The sequence below is a fragment of the Eleutherodactylus coqui genome, chromosome 8 (genome assembly GCF_035609145.1).
Source record: "Eleutherodactylus coqui strain aEleCoq1 chromosome 8, aEleCoq1.hap1, whole genome shotgun sequence".
Classification (NCBI taxonomy): Eukaryota; Metazoa; Chordata; class Amphibia; order Anura; family Eleutherodactylidae; genus Eleutherodactylus; species Eleutherodactylus coqui.
The window spans coordinates 51,680,347-51,702,642 of NC_089844.1; the positions used below are offsets into that span (position 1 = coordinate 51,680,347).

Consider the following 22,296-nt stretch of genomic DNA (forward strand, 5'->3'; position numbering starts at 1 on the left):
CATTTGGGGGCCCAGTGTTCGTTCCCTAGTTACTCATTTTCCTTCCATTTGGGGTTACCATTTAATGTTTGCTTTAAAATGATGTTATTAATAAAAACAATTTACCCCAAGATTTGAATTAAGGGTCCATTCTTAAGACCTCAGCAAAAGACTTCACCCCTGAGACTCCCCACTGATAAGCAGAATTAACGGTCAGTAATCCCTTCAAGTTAACAGGGCTGAGCTACAACAACAGACTCAAGACATATGCATATGGATGTTGCTATGTCTAATATAGCAGTGGACGGGCTCCTTTGTTTTGCTGATCATCAAATTCCTTGTCAGGGAACCCCGACCAATCACTCATTCATGGCCTATCCTAAAAATAGGCTATCTATAATCAATGAAAATGCCCTTAACATTCAGCTACCTCTGAATTTTCAAACAAGAAACTCATAAAATTTGACCTCATGAATAATGGTTATAAAAAGATTAGCATTGGTTTCTACCGGAGTTCAACTCCCTAAAACGCCTCCCTCCATTAAAGACTTAAAAGGTGACATCAGTATGGTCCAATCACTGAGCATCTGTTACTCGCTTATTCTCTTCAATTCTTGCTCCATTCTAATATGCTGAATGAATATGAGTCAATTGGTGCTTAACGTATTTTTCAGGCTATTTTAATGTAATTGTGCATAAAGGTGCCAACAGAAAATTGAAAAGATATTTATCACTTCTAATCTGAGAAGGTTGATTTCATAAATGGGGTAATCCTTTAATAGAAGCTGTAGTTAAATTGATGTGTATTTTTCGTTCAGCATCCACAGCAAACAGAGCATTACTGGCTATGGATGTGAATCTTTCCAGCGAGCCCTTGAGATAAGTGCGTGCAATGTTTATCTGAAATTACATTTAAACAAATATTCAAATGTCATTTCATTCACAGCTTATACAGGGGGACATATGAGAATCAATATCTTAGAATGGAGAGACTACCAAGAGTTATTCCTAGAAAAGCACTAAAATTGGATATATTAATGCAGCAGATTATTTTAAATGATACTGAAATGTTTAATAAAAGTAGGATGTCAGTGAGGAAGAATCTGATGGAGAGACCAAGTCTATCCATCACCTACATTCATTGGAACATACTGTGATGATAATAATAATCTTATTATATGTACTCAGTTATAAGTACAAAGACACAGTTTGGTGGCAAAGTTAATTAATTGTAATGTCTGAAAAAACTACCATCTGCCCACTATGAAGGACTGGTGGGACCAGAAGACCTAAAAATAGGTAATAAAAATACTGTAGGATTTTGTATACAAACAGACAAAGTCTCATCCCATAACTCGCTTGATTTGACCATCAGTAAAGAAAGGGTGTGGCTCATCAGCATTGTTATACCTGTGATGGCAGGGTCGATGAGAAACAACATCCGAAAATGGTCAAATAGGAAGATTTGAAGGTCGAAATACAGGGTATCTGGCCCAACTCGTAGTTGTGGTCCCAGTAGTAATCAGGACACAGGGATCCATATCTAAAGACCTTGATTGGTACTTGCAACAACTTAATATCAACCAAATTTACATCTGACAGTTACAAAAGGTCACACTGCTTGGCTCTGCATGCATTTTATGCCATTACATATCATCCTAGGTTCCTGGGTGGTTCTCAATGCATTAAGAAGCCAAATTATCAAGCTGTGATCTTGCCCTTTGTGTATAAGAATGATTTAGATAGAACTCCCGACTGTCCTACTAGTTTGGCTCTCTTCGTGAGGCGGTGTTCCTACCTGTGCTGTGAGAATTGTCTTGCTGGTTGCTAGACCACTGGTTGTGTTGGATCACGTTTCCTGCTGTGGGAGAGTAGAGGAGTGGAGAAGCAGAGGAGTGGTAATAGCTGAGGCTGGTTTGCTGTGAAGCCTGTCTGCCAAACAACTGAAGCTCCCATGATGAAGAGGAGAAAAGTCGCTGGTGGACATACACTTTAAGAGGACATTCAGACACAGACATGTGCAAACGCTACAGTGAATACTCTGCACCAGGAAGCTGAATGTGTCACACTATGAGCAATATTGATATTGAGTGGGGTGAATGTGCGGAATATACAGAATGTTCTGATAGCTCTAATCACTTTAATGAGAAGTTCCCCTCAACCCCTCCTTCAACCCCAGTAAGAAATGCCCATGAAATAACTATAGCTGTATTTGACTCCTTTGATGGTACTTATAATAAATTATCTCCCTCATTATTTGATAAGGGTAAGCATGGCCCTGTTTTATATATTTCATCTGCTTTACCTGACTGTGAATAGTATTATGTGGGCACCTTTAGCACAAGCTAGTGGTGTGGAGATGGAAAACGTTATCCAAACAAACACAATCTATGTAATGTTTTTATAGCTGTGACTGAAAGCAATACTGTCTTGGCCTCCCTTTCTGCTCAGGTTGGTAGCCTGAAAGGGGATGTTGGATGCAAGATACAATTACTACATGCGAGCAGTCTATTCATTTTTTGCTAAATAAAGTAGGTGATCTTGAAAATAGACCAAGGAGAAAAAAATTGTGACAGGTGAGGGTTCAAGAATAAGTGGAAGGGTCCTATCAGAGAGAATTTTTTGAGGGATGGCTGAAATCAGTAATGGGGAGTAGGACGTTTTATCATCTTTCTTTGCTGTGGAAAGGGCCCATAGAGTTCCTACTAAACTACCTCCAGCTTGTGCCATGCCGAAAATAGGTTTGCTAAAAGTTGAACATTATAAATATCAAGACACTATTTTAAAGACAGTAAGAGAAATTAAAGAACAAACTATGGATGGTCATCATATAGCTTTCATTGCAGGTTATTTAGGGGACATACAAAAAAAACGGATGCAGTTTCATGCTGTTAAGAAGGATTCGGGGTTTGCAGCTGCCTTATTCTATTTTGTATCCAACACAGCTGAGAGTTTTGTCGCAGGGGTAGACTTTTGTCTTTGATAATTCTAGGGATGTTGCCTCCTGGATTATTAAACATGAGCAATATTTATATAATAGTAATAAGTAGCCTTTCTTATTGGTGGAGAATTCAATTGTTTGAAATGAAATTATTTGCTGTAAAGGTGGGAGCTTTCTAGGAGGTGCTTCTTAGTTTATGTTACTGTGATTCTGGGTTTTCTTTTTTACCATTGTCACTACCCCTAGGTGATTACAATCCTGGGGGATATGAGCTATATGTGTATGGGGTTTTACTTGTTTATTTTATTTTGCTTTTTGTTGTTTTTTTTCTTTCTCCTCCTCCTTCACATATATTATGTAATATAACTAGCATCTCAAATGATATGAATATGTATGTGGCTTAATAATGAATTTCATTTATAATGGCACAAGAGATTATTATGATTGCGTGGAATGTGTGGGTTATGGGGGATAAAATTAAAAGTTATTCTGTTTTTTCATCTATTCAGCAATTTCAACCAGCTGTTGTCTTTTTAATAGAAACGTATTTAACAAAAGATACTGTTCACTTGCTCCACCATTCTTTCTGGGCATATTCTTTTCATTCTGTGTACTCGAGCTAGTCATGTGGAGTAAGTGTACTGATTCATCAAATCAGATGTGAGCCATCCTTTACAAATTCAAAGGGGAGATTTATTTGCCTTAGATGTACTATTGCTCAGAAGAATTATTTTTTAGTGGCAATATATATCACACCTCTATATTCCAGTGAATGTATTAAGAAGGTGAGGAGTTTATGGCTACATCTCTTACTGTTCCCACATTAATGGTGGCGATATTAATAATTGCTTGGATCCATGCTTGGACACATTTAATAAATGCCCTTCAGTGGCTCCTCTTTTCCCAACTGCTTTTGCACAGTTATTAATAGAGCTTTTCTATTATGGCAGGCTAATTTATTTTTATTAATAGAGCTTGGTTTATCTGTGGAGGCTGAGAAACCCAGATGTTTGACAATACTCTTGCTATTCTAGTCCACATAACACCTTTTCTAGAATAGATCTCCCGGTAGGTACTCTGTCTAAGCTTCTTATGTTTGTAGAGTGTAATATCAGTTGTAAACTAAGTTTGATCATTGTACACTTCATTTGTTGTTGACAGCAAATATTAGGGGATTTGGTTTGGATAAAAAATTTTGAAGCTAAATCCCTTCTGGTTACGCGGTGATCTTACATCTGTGTGAGTCCGGTCTTAGCTTGAATACAACAGATGATTTTGTCTGATAATCAAAGAATAATGTTAGAGGCTTCTTTTGACATTCAATGAATTAAAGGATGCAGTAGCACTGCTCCCTAACAATGGGGTTTGATAGTCTTCCAAATGAATGTTTTAAACACTAATAAAATCTGCTTCTACAACATCTATTATCGTTTTTTAAATAATCACTGCATGAAAGTATACTTCCACCATCAATCAGAAAATCTATAATTGTTTTAATTTCTAAACCAGGAAAGGATTTGTGCCTTCCTGATTCATATTATCCTATATCTTTATTGACCACTGATGTGAAAATTGTGGCAAAGGTACTTGCGAACAAATTATTTTTGGTTATGATTCATTTGATACATAAGGATCAGTCCGGCTTTATGCCGAACAAATCAACTGCTATAAACGTAAGGAGGCTATATATGAATCTGCAGGTGGACCATCGGGTCAGTGGTGCAAGGCTGTTTTTTCACTTGATGCTGCCAATGTTTTTGACAGCATCAAGTGTAATTATTTATGGGCTGTCCTTCATAGGACAGGTTTTGGTGAAATCTTTTTGGCATGGGTTAAACTGATTTATTTGAAACCAGGAGGGTAAATGCTTGTATTTCTGGAGAGATGGTGTTAGAGAGAGGAGTGAGGCAGGGGTGTCTGACTAAGCCCCTGACTGGTTTGGTAAGGCAATTGCTTGATATAGTTGGATTGCAGTATGGAGAAACTGAGGAAAATGTGAGGATCATTATATGCAGATGACTTGCTGTTGTATATGCGATAGTAAATCAATTGGTCCTATTATGTCTATTTTTGATATATTTGCTAAGAGATCAGGCAGCAATCTCTCTTCAAGCAATGCGGGTGCCAGCTGTTTCTCACAGCTGGCACCCGCCCCTAACAGTTCCGATAAGTCACGCGGCTCATCGGAGCTGTTAACCTTTTAAATGCCATCACTAATTCTGACAGCAGCATTTATATCCACCTAGCTAATGTTCTGGGGTCCCACATGGCCCCCTGCAATGAGATGATGGGTTGCGTTGTGGGTGACATGGCAGCTAGGGCCTCTGAATAGCCTCAGGGCTGTCATTGTAGTATGCCTATCAAGTCATGCCCTTCGGCTGACTTGATAGAATCCCTGCCTGTCTGATCGCAGTATGATGTAATGCTGTGCTTTATACATCATACTGCAGGAGCGATCAAAGCAACATGAGTTCATGCACCTCTGGGGACTAAAAAAGGATTAGAAATAAGTTTAAAAAAGTTTTATTAATTATTTTGAAAAGAACCTTATGCCTATTTACAATAAAAGAATCTAACTAATAACACAATAATACATATTTGGTATTGCTGAAGTAATCGTACTGACTTCTAGATAAAACCTATCAGGTCATTTTTGCTGCAGTGTGTGCGTCGTAGAAACAAGACGCACTCAAAGATAGCAGAATTTCGTTTTTTTCCACTTAACTCAACTTAGAACTTATAAAAAGTTTTTCAGTACATTATATGGCACATTAAATAGTACCATTGAAAAATACTACTCGTCCTGCAAAAAACAAGCCCACATACAGCTACATCGATGATAAATTAAAGAGTTATGATTTTTTAAAAGGAGGGAGGAAAAAACAAACCTGGAAGAAAAAAAAGTGCCATGTCCATAAAGGGTTAAATACCTTGCCAGTGGATTTTTCATCGAAACATATGCAACTTCAAATGGTGAGGAAATTCAAATATTTGAGAGTTGTGGTATCTTCTAAACCCCGAGACTTTATTTCTGCAAAATTTACTTCCATAGATACTAAAGTTTGAAGATAAGGTTGAGGTTTGGAATTGCTTCCCCATGTCTATTATTGGCAGGGGAAATCTTATCAAAATGGTTTAGATGCTACACCTCCTTTATATACATCAAAATTCTCCAGTTTGTATCCAATCACAATTCTTTTTCATTTGATAATTAGCAGTTTATTGTGGAATAAGAGACCCTTCAAATGGATAAGTGATCTGGTGGGTTGACGATACCAAATGTTTGGCATCTCAACTGCAACCGTTGAAAGGGTGGGGAAAAACAGAAAGGGAGGGCGGTTGAATTGCAGATTAGTTTCTAAAATGACTGGTTGTAGCCCCCCTCCATAATGGTATGCTATAGAGGGATAAAAGGAGAACAAAAGTGACTATACGCGACAATACTTTAATGATTTAACTACACTTTTAATGATAATTGAATTATGGAATAAATTTAAGCAGATACTATAACTAGATGGGTTTACTATATACACCCCGCTTTTGAAAATCCCTAAATTGCCAGAGTGTTTTAGGTTGGAGGGGTTTTCACTATGAGAGAAGAGAGGTGCAATCTTTTTGGAACACATACATTCTGGGGAATGTATTTATAGCTTTGAACAATTTAGACAGCTTTATGATCCTCATAGTTACTTTTTCTAGTTCCTTTAACTACAACATGTGTTTCCTGCCCAGGTCCAGATTTAGTATACTGGGTATTGTGGATGGGCTTGATGGGCATACTCTTTTGGTTATTCAGCGATCTCTATATCCAGCACAGAAGCTGATTTATGAATGCAGCCTGCCTCTCCAAACAGTGGAAGATTTTGCCGATAGAGAGGTTGAATCTTAGGGTTATAGAAAAAATGCTGCCTGATTAAAGGGGTTGTCCCGCGGCAGCAAGTGGGTCTATACACTTCTGTATGGCCATATTAATGCACTTTGTAATATACATTGTGCATTAATTATGAGCCATACAGAAGTTATAAAAAGTTTTATACTTACCTGCTCCGTTGCTGGCGTCCTCGTCTCCATGGTTGCCGTCTAATTTTCGCCGTCTAAAATGGCCTAATGGCCAAATTAGACGCGCTTGCGCAGTCCAGGTCTTTTCCTGTTCTCTATGGGGCTCCGTGTAGCTCCGTGTAGCTCCGCCCCGTCACGTGCCGATTCCAGCCAATCAGGAGGCTGGAATCGGCAATGGACCGCACAGAAGAGCTGCGGTCCACGGAGGAAGAGGATCCCGGCGGCCATCTTCACCGGTAAGTATAGAAGTCACCGGAGCGCGGGGATTAAGGTAAGCGCTCCGGTAAGCTTTCTTTAGGTCCCTGCATCGGGGTTGTCTCGCGCCGAACGGGGGGGGGGGGGTTGAAAAAAAAAAAACCCGTTTCGGCGTGGGACAACCCCTTTAAGGCTAGGTTCAAGTGTATTTGTAGAACATGTGGTAAATCCCTGTAATTAAAGTACATTGATTTTCGCTGTTCAACTCACACTTGCGTATATTCATTGCATATAATAAGTGTGTAAAAAAAAAGAATGCATGTTCTATTTTATATTACGAGCAATAGAGCCCTATTAATCTCTATGGGAACGTAAGACGACACTGTACATACACAATTACATTGCATATGTGTGATATTTTTACACAATAGGAGAAAAGTTGAAAAAAAGAATAAACCAGTAAGCCAGTGCATGACAGCGTAAGATATGATGTCATACGCAGGCAAAAAACGTGTCAATACGGCATTCCACACTCCGGAAAAACACTGCATTTTATACCCAGCGTTGTACCTTACGTTCGCGTGAGCTCGATCTAAGGCTGCATTCAGACGAACGTATATCAGCTCGGTTTTCACGCCGAGCCGATATACGTTGTCCTCGTGTGCAGGGGGGAGAGGATGGAAGAGCCAGGAACAGGAACTGAGCTCCTGCCCCCTCTCTGCCCCTCTGCACTATTTGCAATGAAAGGAGGCGGGATGGGGCGGGGCTAAGTTCCGAGAATTAGCCCCACCCCCATTCCAGCTCTCCCAATTGCAAATAGTGCAGAGGGGCGGAGAGGAGGCAGAGATGGGGCGGGAGCTCAGTTCCTGCTCCTGGCTCTTCCATCCTCCCCCCCACCTGCAGATGAGGACGACGTATATCGGCTCGGCGTGAAAACCGAGCTGATATACGTTCATGTGAATGCACCCTAAGTTTGAGGCATTTGTGGGGTGATGCTCAGATATATAAGTGGATAGCGAATATTAAAGTAGTAAAGTTTAGGGAATTTAGAGTGGGCTAGGGGAAGAGGCGAGCAGGTGGAGAAGAGTTAGACCTTAATGTTGAGTTTTGGTTTTTTTCTGTTTAAGTAGGCTTTGTTGGGGATGAGGGAGTTTATGATCTGTTTAAATATAATTATGTTTCAGTGCACATAGACTGAGATTGGAATATTTTTTAAACCATCCTTTTCATATAAGCTTCCCCAATACTTTAGGCAGAAAGTTACAAAATAAATGATATCACTAAAATAAACAAATTGTTCTTTTATTAAAAAGTTACTGAATGTTTGCATCAAAAATGCCATCAAACTGCCGACAAAGCAGTTATTGTCTGATTGATAGACAGTGAAGAATCAGGCTTGTTTGACATGTAATAATAATAGAGGAAAGACAATTTACGACATGTTTTATGCACTAGGCTTTTGAGGCATCACTTGTTCTTTAACTGCATTTGCCTGCACACACGTGAAGCCGGCAGCAAACTGGGAACATGGGGAGCATGATATTAATCAGCACAATGCAATGATGAAATTGAAACCAAGTCCAGAGGCAATAAACAAGAGCATGAAAAATATTCTGGCGTTCAGTTACACCACAAGTATACAAGGTTCAGACACTGATTTATAACTAACTGTTCACAATTTTCAGGCAGCAGACTTAAGAATCCATTTTCATGATTCTAAAGAGCCTCAAGAGTCTTTTATATTCCCAGTATCTGGTTGCAAACCACTGGGTCAAATTTTACAACCTTCTCAGCAGGAATTTGTGACATGAAGCCAAATTTTCCATCTGAAATACTCTAAGCATGAAGGGAACTCATATTTTTCAGCTATTGCGTCTTTCTGTATTTCTGTTTGGTTATGTGGTGTTTAAAGGCTAATTTGTAAGTGGACAACAGCATAGATCAGCGCAGTTCTTAAAGGAAAACACGATAAAATTGTTTTGCAGAAGACCAGAGGGCTCAATTTTTCATAAAACGAGTTATCCAACGAAAATCAGTTATCACTATCGAGTAGCAGTCTTATCGAGTAACTGTGTACCCACCCAAGTAGCATGCGGGGGGGGGGGGGGGCAGGAGGGAGGGCGGGGGCCAGCAGGGGGGAGAGAGAGAGATCTCTCTCACTCTCCCCCCTGCCGTCCCCCCACATGTTGTTCGGGTGGGTACACAGTTACTCGAAAGGACTGCTACTTGATCAAGTAGCAGCCTTAAACGAGCGTGCTCGCTCATCTCTAGTTATCACTTATCCACGGGTTAGGTGATAATTGATTGATCGTTGGGGATCCAACTGCAGGTAGCCCCCTCAATCACAAGAAAAGCACACCGTGCTTAGTGAAAGGAGTGGATGATGCCCATGTTTGACTATCACTTAATTTACTGGCTATGCAAACAGCCAAGTGCAATACTCGTCTACCTCTGTCACCCTTTTAGAAGCAAATGGAGCGGTGGTCACATAGGCACATCACAGCTCCACTCAACCGGTGGACTTTGGGAGAGCCTTTCTTTTAACCCATGGGAGTCTTTGCGGTAAAACCCCAAGCAATAATAATTTACTACTAAGGATGAGCGAGTATACTCGCTAAGGCACTACTCGTCCGAGTAATGTGCCTTAGACGAGTATCTCCCTGTTCGTCCTTAAAGATTCGGGGGCTGCCGCGTGGCGGGGAGCTGCGGGGGAGAGCGGGGAGGAACGGAGGGGAGATCTCTCTCTCTCTCCCTCTCTCCCGCCCGCTCTCCCCTGCTCCCCGCTGCGACTCACCTGTCAGCCGCGGCGGTCCCCGAATCTTTATGGACGAGCAGGGAGATACTCGTCTAAGGCACATTACTCGAACGAGTAGTGCCTTAGTGAGTATACTCGCTCATCCTTAATTTACTACCTATTATGTGAATAGGTAATAAGTGATTTTTGTAACATAATGTACTTAGGTGCTATGGGCCACAAAGACAGTTTTTGTTTTAGACAGTTTCATAAATCTTCCCCTATGTCTGTCTACAGCTACCACTAGTCAAAGCTTACTGCATATGATCTATAGAACTCACTAATAAAACATTATAAAGTAAGGTCCTCAGCTTACTATCATTCTTCTTTATAGCTATGTAGGGGATTCAGAGCTCCTGTATTAGGAAGAATTGCTAGTAAGATATAGTGAGGAATTCATCAGCACAGAATATTGAACCTAAGAATGATGAGGGTTAAAAGAGAATTTGTCACATAGATACAATCAGCAAACAGCATGCAGTGTGCACCTCAATGACTTAGGAGGTCCTGCTGCCACTGAGAACAGAAGCCGGCATCTGGAGCTTTATGCTCTGGAAATGTACGCGTCATTAATGTGGCAAGCATGATAGTCCCTTCCTACATTTTCTTGACAGGAGAATATGTGATAGCAAAATGATGAAAAAAAAACTAATTGCCTAGAAGCATGACAAATTAGCAACTTTTGAGTATATTGCATGAGTGAATAGACAAGAGGTGATGGACTGAATTCGATCACTTACCTATTTGGCAGTGGAGCCTGACACAATGGATACCCTCTGGTTTTGCAGGCAAAGCTTGTCTTGTTCCATTACCACCACTAAATCCACTTGATTTTAAACAGTAGACCATTTCATTTGCACAGCCATTCCCTTTTTCTTCACATTCTATTGTACATGTTATATACAAGGTGTTTCAAAAAGATATACCCTTTTAAAATCGCTATAACTCTGCAACCAAGAGCCACCCATGAATGAAACTCTTACCACTTGCAAGGGCGGGACATAGGGTTTCAAGTGATCATTAGATGCCTCTCCTAGCGCAGCACACAAACAGCTGCTAATCTTAGTCTTTCTCAAGATGGTGAACTCGCAACACAAAACTCAATTCAGTAAGACTGAATCCGTAATCGTAAATGCGTTTCAACGGTGTTTCGGCATTGATCCATCAATGCCAAAAAGCATTTGTCAGTGGTACTGGCAATTTTAGGAAATAGGCTGCTTATGTAAGGGGAAGAGCACAGGATGACCATGCACTTCGGAGGAGAATTCAAGACATTTTTCTACATAGCCTGTACAATTCCACTCACCATGCCAGCAGAGAACTTGTGATCCCTCATACGACTGTATGGCATGTGTTAAGGCAACATTCAATTATGAGGCTATATCGGTTGCAACTGGTACAGTCTCTTCGTGCAGGTGATAAAGAAAAAGCGTATAGAATTTAGCTGTGCGACATTACAGAACATGGGAATGACAGCTTCTTACGGTGTTTGATTTTTAGTGATGAAGTAACGTTTCATCTGAGCAGTAAAGTTAGCAGTCCCATATTGGGATTAGAGAATCCACAGAAACCTGTAGAGCATGAGCATAATTCTTTGAAAGTGAATGAGTGGTATCTGTAAAAAAAATATTTTGGGGGATCTTTTTTTTTTCAAGGGAAACACAGTTATGGGGCAAATATCTCAGAATGCCACAGAACTGGCTCTTTCCACCAACTTAATGAAGATTCCGATGACTTTATTGTTCAACAAAAAAGAGCATTGCCACATTGGCACCTGCAGGTATTTTCTAAATGGCACACTACCTCAACATTGCATAGGTCACATGGGACCCCAAAGCTTGGCGCTATAGTCTTGGCCTCCAAGATCCCCAGACATTACACTCTGTAACTTTTTCTTTTGGGAGTAAATCAAAGATTGGGATTTTGTGTCACCACTAGCAACTAATCTGGATGACCTCAAAAAGTTAATCACAGCAGCGGTGACCTCGTTGGAAGACGACACTTGAGAAGCATTTGGGATGAATGTAGCTGTCGACTCAATGTTATCTACACAGCAGGTGGAGGGCACATAGGGCATTTATAAAATGGTTAGTAAAACTTGATAACTCATTAAATCATTTGTAACTTTTTGTGTAATTGTAACATGTTGACATTGTGAAATATGCTGCTTCGAAATTGAGCCCATGTTTTTGAAACACCCTGCATAATTATTACATATAATTATTGGCTAGCTTTAGAATCATACTTACAGGAAAGCTGTCACTAGGTATGAGCACCATAAACTATGGCAGGGTCCCTGGAGTCCGGGTAGGTATTTCTCATACTTACCCAGCTCCCTGATCCAGTGTTGTGACCCCTGAAAGTCAGCATATACCATGCAGCCGGACCGCAATCAATGGGAGTACACACGTACAGCATGAAGCCAGCGCAGGATCAGGGACCTGGGTAAGTATAAGTACCACCTCCCTGGACTCCAGGGAAACTGCAATGACCACCATAACTTAGTTAATGGTGCTCAGACCTGGTAACATTTTCTAGGAGTTAATCATTAAACAATGTGTTTGATCTCAAATTTTTTTTTTCATTTTTCTCATTGTCAATGTGCATTATTTTTAGTAACAGGTCTATTGAATTTGACAATACAAAACTCTGCACTCGATGAAAATTATTATGTTCCCAATAAAAACGGTTTAGAATGATGAAACTTTACTTGCTTTATGTGTTATTCGAAGATATAAGATTGTCTCTTTGTTATGACTTGCGAGAAGAACCATCAAACTTTATACTACAGACAGTTGCAAAATAAAATCCCTCTGCTGATTCTTCTGCTAATACTGCAGATGGGAATCATTGTCTATTGGCTTCAGTTGGCAGCGTTGCTTTATACTTGCTATATACACATCACACATTGAGGATTTAATGCTTCATCTGACAGAATTGTAGCTTACCACCTAATAACACATTTTTCAAATAGGTATTTGTATTTACCTGATGGATCAAAGGCCACCTGATTTCCAGGGTGAGGTCCTGCATCAACTGATAACACCGCTGATACCTTCCGCACGTCCCAAAGCTTCAAAATCCCATAGGAATCACAGGATGCAATTGTATCTCCCTAACAAAAAAGGACATTATTACTAACCACAGATTTCAGAAAACTACTGACAGAGATGATGCAGGAGCTGGAGAACAAGCTGCAGCTGTCACATTTCTGTTTTTATAGGTATAATTCTACATTTTGTTTAATGAGTCATGAAACACAACTTTTTATGGAAAATAAATTAAACGTATTAATCTCTGTCACATGAGTGATCTAATAGAGCAGTTCTCTAGGAAAATGACTTTGTGACCACCAGAGCACTGGTAGTAAATAGTAGTATAGTAAATTTAATGATGCACAATGCAAATAAGAAATTAGGGCATTTTTAGAAAGGTGCTGACAAAAGCTTAGACAGTAGAGATGAGCGAGCATACTCGTCCGAGCTTGATACTCGTTCGAGTATTAGGGTGTTCGAGATGCTCGTTACTCGTAACGAGTACCACGTGATGTTCGAGTTACTTTCACTTTCTTCCCTGAGAAATTTGCGCGCTTTTCTGGCCAATAGAAAGACAGGGAAGGCATTACAACTTCCCCCTGCAACGTTCAAGCCCTATACCACCCCCCTGCAGTGAGTGGCTGGCGAGATTAGGTGTCACCCGAGTATAAAAATCGGCCCTTCCCGCGGCTCGCCACAGATGCATTCTGACATAGATCAGGGAAAGTGCTATCGTGTTGGAGCTGCTATAGGGAGAGTGTTAGGAGTATTTTAGGTTTCAAGAACCCCAACGGTCCTTCTTAAGGCCATAAATCTTCTCTATATGCGCTCAATGGGGCCGGCGGCAGCAGCGCCGACCCCATTGAGAACATATAGAAGACAAATCCTTCTTCTCTGCCACAGCTGTAACAGCTGTGGCAGAGAAGAACGATGTTTGCCCATTGAATTCAATGGAGCCAGCAATACAGCAGGTTCCACTGAAAGCAATGGGCTGCCGGCGATCGCAGGATGAATTGTCGGGAAGGGGTTAAATATAAGCCCTTCCCTGCAATTCATGGAGAAATGTGTTACAATAAAAATATATACCGGCGTATAAGGCGACGGGGCGTATAAGACGACCCCCCAACTGTCACCTTATACGCCGGCAATACAGTGGAGCAAAGAATAAAAATCATTACTTACTTCTTCTGACGTTCTGCGGCGCTCCTGCAGGCTGTTGCTCCCTCCTGGTTCCCGGCAGAGCATTGATTTCTCTACGAAGGGCTTTAAATCCCCGCCTCCAGAAACACACGTGCCTTCAGCCAATCACAGCCAATGACAATGATGTCATTGAATGGCTGTGATTGGCTGTGTTTCTGGAGGCGGGGATTTCAAGCCCTGCATCCAGAAAGCAATACTCTGCCGTGGACCAGGAGGGAGCGACAGCCTGCAGGAGCGCCGCAGAACGTCAGAAGAAGTAAGTAATGATTTTTATTCTTTGCTCCACTGTATTGCCGGCGTATAAGGTGACAGTTGGGGGGTCGTCTTATACGCCCCGTCGCCTTATACGCCGGTATATATTTTTATGGTTACACATTTCTGGATGAATTGCAGGGAAGGGGTTATATATTTAACCCCTTCCCGACAATTCATCCTGCGATCGCTGGCAGCCCATTGCTTTCAGTGGAACCTGCTGTATTGCTGGCTCCATTGAATTCAATGGGCAAACATCGTTCTTCTCTGCCACAGCTGTTACAGCTATGGCAGAGGAGAACGATCTTTACGCTGACAGTGCGGGGGGGCACTCTTGCCGCTATTGTGGCTTAATAGTGGGACCTGGGAACTTGAGATGCAGCCCACCATGTAGCCCCTCACCTGCCCTATCCGTTGCTGTGTCGTTCCCATCACTTTGTAGAATTGCCCAGATTTTCACAAACGAAAACCTTAGCGAGCATCGGCGATATACAAAAATGCTCGGGTCGCCCATTGACTTCAATGGGGTTCGTTACTCGAAATGAACCCTCGAGCATTGCGAAAATTTCGTCCTGAGTAACGAGCACCCGAGCATTTTGGTGCTCGCTCACCTCTATTAGACAGTTATTTTTTCACTTTTTAGGATAAACATTAGAAAACACTTCATGCATAGTGTGTATAAATTACAAGTTGAACAAAGTCGTAATACAACATTAGGGTGCGTTCACATGAGTGTGTTTTTGTGTGTACTTAGGTGCTGTCCTCGGCTCTGTAGTTATGAGCTATCAGCATCCAGGGATTTAAAATCCCTGCCTGCTGGTAGCTCTAATTGTGATTGTCTGAAGCACTTCAGCCAATCACAATCAGAGCTACTAGCAGGCGGGGATTTTAAATCCCCGGCTGCTGATAGCTCAAAACAGCAGTGCAGAGTCGGGGACAGCGGCAGAAGTAGCCGCTGAGCCCCGGCAGCCGTCAATGGCTTTTCAGGGAAGGGCTTCATAAGCTCTTCCCTGAAAAGCCTGTTAAGTAGTGTCCAAACTACAGAGCAGGGAACAGCGCCAGAAGTCGCGACTGAGCCCCGGCAGCTGAAGGGAGGTGAGTAATTTTTTTTTTTTAATACACTTTTTTAAATGGCTTTTCAGGGAAGGGCTTACGAAGCCCTTCCCAGAAAAGCCATTGACGGGATGCCAGCAGCAGGATTCTCTACCGCAGCTGTCATGTGTGACAGCTGCGGTTGAGAATTGAAGAATTCCCTTTGCTGCATCTGCCACAGATGTGGCAGATGTAACAGCAGGAAATTGTTTTTACTAGCGGGGGTGAAGGAAACATCTGCTACATGCAGCGGATGTGTTCTTCATGCCCGCCGGAGTCACGGCAGTGGCGCAGAGGTAAGTTTTTTTTTTGCACTAAAATTTTTCTTTTTCAGGGAAGAGCTTATATGTAAAGCTCTTCCCTGAAAAACAATTCAGGTGTGCCAGCAGACCATTATCTTCAACGGAGCTGCCAGCAGTAGCAGCGGCTCTATTGAAGAGAATGCCTGCATATTTTTTTTTTTCACCAAAATTTTTCATTTTTTTTTTAGAGAAGAGCTTATATGTAAAGCCCTTCCCTGAAAAAGAATGCAGGGGTGCCGGCAGACCATTGTTTTCAATTGGGTTGCCGGCAGCAGCCGCGGCTCTATTGAAAACAATGCATGCATTCCCTATGGTGCACGCATGTCCTATCTTTGCAGGCACACACCTGCAAAGTACGGACATATGAACACACCATAGGGAATGCATTGTTGTAAATACAAGCGTGGTTTTGTGTGTGTGTGTATGTGAGCACAAAAACACGCTTGTGTGAACGCACTCTTAAGGCTAGTTTCACACGGGTTAGGGCAATATCGGGCCACGATTAACAACCCAATAGGGAAATTCCCACCATGTGAAAGCCCCATGGATGCGCAGCATTTTCATGTCAAAACAGCCTCACATCACTAAAGGGAATCCCTTCATCCCAGTGGGGAATTCCTTCACCCCCGCAGGGGGATTTCCCCAGCCGTTGCTCGGGGGATTTCCCCAGCCGTTGCTCGGGGGATTTCCCCAGCCATTGCTTGGGGGATTTCCCCAGCCGCTGCTCGGAGGATTTCCCCAGCCATTCCTCGGGGGATTTCCCCAGCCACGGTTCGAGGGATTTTCACAGCCTTGGCTTGAGGTATTTCCCCAGCCATTGTTCGGAGGATTTCCCAGGCCGCTGCTTGGGGAATTTCCCCAGCCGCTGCTCAAGGGATTTCCCCACCAGCTGTGACAGCTGCGGCAGTGGATCACGGAGTTCTTCCGTTGCTTTCAATGGGGCTGGCACTGCTACCACGGCCCCATTGAGTACAATGGGTGATATGATATTGCAAAAAGAATATGCTGCAATTTTTTTTCCACTTAACATTCCGTGAGTGAAAACATCACAAATGAGAATGAAACCATTGAAGATCATTGGTTTCATATTTCTGCATTTTCACTCACTCACGCATGGCGCGATTTTCTCTCCCGTGTGAAACAGGCCTAATACCAGTCTCTGAGCCCATAACTAAAGTTTTTTGTCAGATCCATAAGAATGCATGAGAATCAAATTGATCCATATATTCTATTGAATGTAATTTTGTAAAGACAGTTTTCCTTAGAAGCACTACTCTGTAAGGTGGACCAAACAGAGGCACTATATGGCAGAACATGGAGTAGTAGGAGGGCTGTGCTCACAGGTTTGCTTAATGATGATGTAATCTTGTGAAAAAGATATAGGAATACATTCAGTATGTAGGCAGAGTTTTTTAAGTCATGTCTTATTTCTCAGAGAAGCAAGGAGTAGACAACCAGAAACCACAAAGGTAACAAGAGGACATCCGCTACGATTAGAGGAAAGTAGGTTTCATCACCAACACAGAAAGGGGTTCTTTACTGTAAGAGCAGTTAGACTGTGGAACTCTCTACCGGAGGAAGTGGTGATGGCAAAATCCATAGAGGAGTTTAAAAGGGGACTTGATGTCTTTCTGGAGAAGAAGTATATTACAGGATATAAATATTAGGTTAAGGGTCAATCCTGGTATATAGGCAGGTAGGAACTATTAGGGGTTGATCCAGGGAACAGTCTGATTGCCATTAGGGAGTCGGGAAGGATTTTTTCCCCCAAAAGGGCTAATTGGCTTCTGGCCTTGGGGTTTTTTGCCTTCCTCTGGATCAACACAGTAGGATAGACAGGCTGGACTAGATGGACAATGTCTTCATTCGGCCTTACATACTATGTTACTATGTTACTATATTTCTACTAGTGTTAAAAGGGGTTTTCCAGTGAAATACTATTGATGACCTAACATCGCGATAGGTCATCAATAGTTGTTCAGCTGGGGTCTGCCGCTCGCAACCCCCAACCGATTAGCTGAGCGCATGTTGCCAGCGCTACAATAACACAGAGGTCGGAGTGGAAGCGTCCATGCCGAACTCTGTGTAGTGGAAGTCACTTGTAACTGCAGGCATGGCTCTCATTGATTTTAATAGGAGTCATGCCTGCAGTTACAAGCGCCAGCCACTATATGACGGTCGGTGCGGAAGTCGCCGCAGAGGCTTCCACTCCGACCTCTGTGTTTGGAGTAGAGGTCTCCACGCCGACCTTCAATTTAGCGGCTAGCTCTTGTAACTGCAGGCACAGCTCTAATTGAAATCAATGGGAGCCGTGCCTGCAGTTACAAGCACTGGCCACTACATGGGAGGTCGGCACGGAAACTTGCGCTCCAAATACACAGAGGTTGGAGCAGAAACCTACGTGCTGACCTCTTTATAGTGATTTCAATGAGAGCCGTGCTTGCAGTTACAAGCGATGGCGACTAAATAGCAGGTCGGCTCGAAGACTTCCATTTAAATACACAGAGGTTGGAGCGGAAGCCTCTGCGTTGACTTACTCGCCAACCTCCATATAGTGCCTGGCGATTGTAACTGTAGGTTTCTGCTCCGACCTCTGTGTTATTGTGGTGCTGACAGTATGCGTCCACTCAGCTGATTGGTCAGGGTCCTGAGCAACTATTGATGACCTATTCTGATGATAGATCATCAATAGTATTTTACTGGAAAACCCCCTTTAAGCAAACTAAAACAGTAGCACTCTCTTTTGGGTCAAAATTTGCTAAAAGTTCAGTTCAGCATGAACCTGAACCCAAAGCGGTTGATCTCAGCTGAACCCATTAAATGAAGGAAAAGAAGGGAAAAAGAGGACGGAGAGGAGAGATAAGAAAACGAATAAGGAAAAAGGAGGAAAAGGAATCTTGTTCTTTTTTCTTCTTTTTCCTCCTACTTTTTCCCTATTTTTTTTCTCCTTCTCTCTTCTTTTTCTTAATTAACTTTGCCTTAAAAAAACAGCTCAAAAATACTACTAGGTGTTAAGAGTGCCATATAGGGCTTTTATGGCTTTCAGACAGTGTTATATACCAGTTTTAGGGGTATTGGTGAAGTTCTGCTTCAGTTTCAACAAACTCAAACTGAACCAAACTTTTTGTCCAAATTCGCTGTACCGAACAAACTGAATTTTGCAAATGTTCGCTCATGACTAATTCTTACCAAGTAGGACATTAATAAAATACAGCAAAAATACAAGTGTTAAACTGCTTCAAATATGTGCTTTTTTAGGCCCATGGTATTTTTTTACAATACAGTATGCTCTAGGTATGACAATCTATAGAACTGGAAAATGTAAAATGTGTATGAAAAAAAAAATGCCACCAAAAAAGGCTTGTAAAATAATGCTTGAAAGTCATGGAGTTTATTACAGGCCAAAAATATGCTGCAAAAAACAGTGTGAAGGAAGACTAAACTGTTATTTGCTTCTCTTAGAAGCTCTGCTTAAGCACATAATATTGATCTACAGTGTCTTTGCCAAATGTTTCTTCACAGATTAGTCAAATAATCTCTTACTGTCTTACATTTTATAGATCAAAATCAGGTAATATAAAAAGGATACATTTGTAAAAATGTGAATTTATTACTGTAGTCAGAAATTTGGTTAGTTGGTTAACATTATTCTCCCACTATATAAGGCACTTGTCAGGCCTACATGGAATATTGTATACAGTTCTGGACACCGGTGCTCAGGAAAGATGTTACAGTGCTTAAGGGGGTTCAAAGAAGGGCAACTAAATTAATAAACGGAATGGGAGGACTGGAATACCCAGAAAGGCTATCAAAACTGGGATTACTAACCCCAGAATAAAGACGGCTAAGGGGCAATCAACCAACTATGTATAAATACATTAGGGGACAATACAAGGATCTTTCCCATGATCTGTTTATACCTAGAACTGCAACAGTAACAAGACGGCATCCTCTACATCTAGAGGAAAGAAGGTTTCATCACCAACATAGAAGGTTTTTTTTTTTACTGATGGAACTTTCTGCCTGAGGACGTGGTGATGGCAAAATTGATAGAGGAGTTTAAGGGGGGATGAGATGCCTTTTTAGAGCACTATGATATTATAGGATAACCAGCGGGGTTGTTGATCCGGGTCTTGGAGTCAGGTAGGAACTTTTCAAATGTTGATCCAGGGATTATTCTGACAGTCATTACGGAGGAATTTTCCCCCCAAAATGGGCTAAATTGTCTTTTGCCTCATTGGTGTTTTTTTGCCTTCCTCTGGATCAACAAGGGTGGATGGAAATAGGCTGAACTGGATGGACATTTGTCTTCTTTCAGCCTAACATTCTATGTTACTATGCAATTCATTTCTGCAGAGTTTGCTGTAGACCCCATGCCTTAATGTAAAGAATAATTAAAGGATAAGTGTTTAATATGAACAAAATCTGTGTTTTTTTATTTTTTTTTACTGTGGCTGCTCCATGTGGTTAACACTGTAGATAACTCCACGGAGCAATTATCCTCTTGCACATTATCCTCAATAGCCCAAAATATTCTTATTCTTAAATTAACAAAATAGTTTTTGCCTCAAACATTGCAATGTCAGGTTTTTTAAAATAAATGCCAGGAGGATAAAGCAGCCCATGAAAGCATGAAAGTGAACATGGCTACCAATGGTATTTTCTAAACAGCTACTTCTTGTCCCTAAAACAGCCCTGGCCCTAGTCTCATCAATACTGCATCTAGCTCCTGCTCACTGCCTGTACTCAGACCAACGACAGAGTAAGAAGTCTCCAAATTGCTTTCCTCTGCATGCCCCACCACCTGCACTAGCGATCCTCTCCCCTCACATCTCCTCTGGTCCCTTTCCCCAGTGGTTATCTCCCATTTCACCGCTATATTCAGATGCTTGATGAAGGCGTATGTTACGCCGAAACGCGTTGCATTTTACGAAGAGTGTTGCAATTTTACTTTTCAAAACAAGCTTGCAGGCTTCTATGGATTTTATATCTTTTGGAGAATAAATATCATTTATTTTCGATTGGACTATTAACCGTTTATGTTCCTGAACGAGGTATTTCCATTAGAGAACAGAAAATCTTTTCCTTTTTATCATACCTCCATTTCCCCATTTTTTTAATAAAAATCGGGGTATACTTGGACTGCAGCTCTCCATATGTCTGGATCATAGAGGACCTCTTAAGAAACCTAGAAAAGGTTCACCTGGATTCACGGTGCAAGCAGGTTTTTCCTTATCAGGTGACCTGCTTAGCACCAGGTGAGTTAAATCTATGGTCTATGCATTAAACTCTATATTTTCTGCAAGGCGCTCTCCTGTACATTTGCCACTATACTCAACCTCTCTTTGACCTCTGGCATCTTTCCCTCTTCTTTCAAGCACGCCATCATATCCCCACTGCTAAAGAAACCGACTCTTGACGCGACTGATGCCGACCCATCTCAAATCTCCCCTTCATCTCCAAACTATTGGAAAACCTGGTTTACTCCTGTCTTGTAAGCTATCTATCAGAAAATTCTCTTCTCGACCCCCTACAGTTCGGCTTCCGACCCCTACACTCGACAGAAACTGCCCTTACAACGGTGTCAAATGACCTTCTGACAGCGAAATCGAGGGGCGATTACTCCCTACTGATTATCCTCAACCTCTCGCAGCATTCGACACTGTTGACCATAAACAACTCTTCAGTATGCCTCACTCCATCGGCCTAAAGGACACTGCTCTCTCCTGGTTCTCCTCCTACCTATCGGACAACTCATTCAGCATCTCCTTTGCTGGCTCTACCTCCCCTCCTCTATCCTATGCTGTTGGGGTCCCCCAGGGCTCGGTCCTCGGCCCCCTCCTTTTCTCCATCTACACAGCCCCTATTGAAAAAAACATCAGGGGTTTTGGCCTCCAATACCACCTCTATGCCGACGACACCCAGGTATACACCTCTTCCTGTAACATCTCTGCACCTTTCCTCCAAAACATCAACAACTATCTGTCCGCTGTCTCTAACATTATGTCCTCTCTCTACCTAAAACAAAACCTCTCAAAAACGAACCTACTGGTGTTTCCACCCTCTACTAACCGACTTTATCCTGACATCTCAATGTATGGCACCCTTTTAAAACTGCCAGAAAGCACACCCGCTGCCTTGGGGTCATATTCGACACCAATCTCTCCTTGACCCCCTACATCCAATCTCTGTCCCGAACATGTCACCTCACGAATATTACAAGAATCCCTTTTCTGACAGAGGACATGCTAAAAACGCTCACTCCTGCACTAATCCAGTCTGAGCTTGATTATTACAACATGTTGCTGATCGGTGTCCCCCGAGCCAGACTCTACCCTCTCCAATCCATCCTGAATCCAGCAGCCAGGCTCATCTTCCTGTCCAGCCGCTACTCGGACACCTCTGCCCTGTGCAAGTCACTGCACTGGCTGCCCGTTAAATGCATAA

General features: G+C 42.0%; 1 protein-coding gene across 1 annotated transcript in view; it reads right to left on the bottom strand.

The window, feature by feature from the left end:
- SPAG16 (sperm associated antigen 16) overlaps positions 1 to 22,296 on the bottom strand; it is a 1,123,687-nt gene that overhangs the window by 299,210 nt on the left and 802,181 nt on the right. The window contains exon 15 of the mRNA XM_066575621.1: positions 12,957 to 13,083. Within this exon, the coding sequence (XP_066431718.1) occupies positions 12,957 to 13,083 (127 nt within the window). The remainder of the gene's footprint in view (positions 1 to 12,956; positions 13,084 to 22,296) is intronic.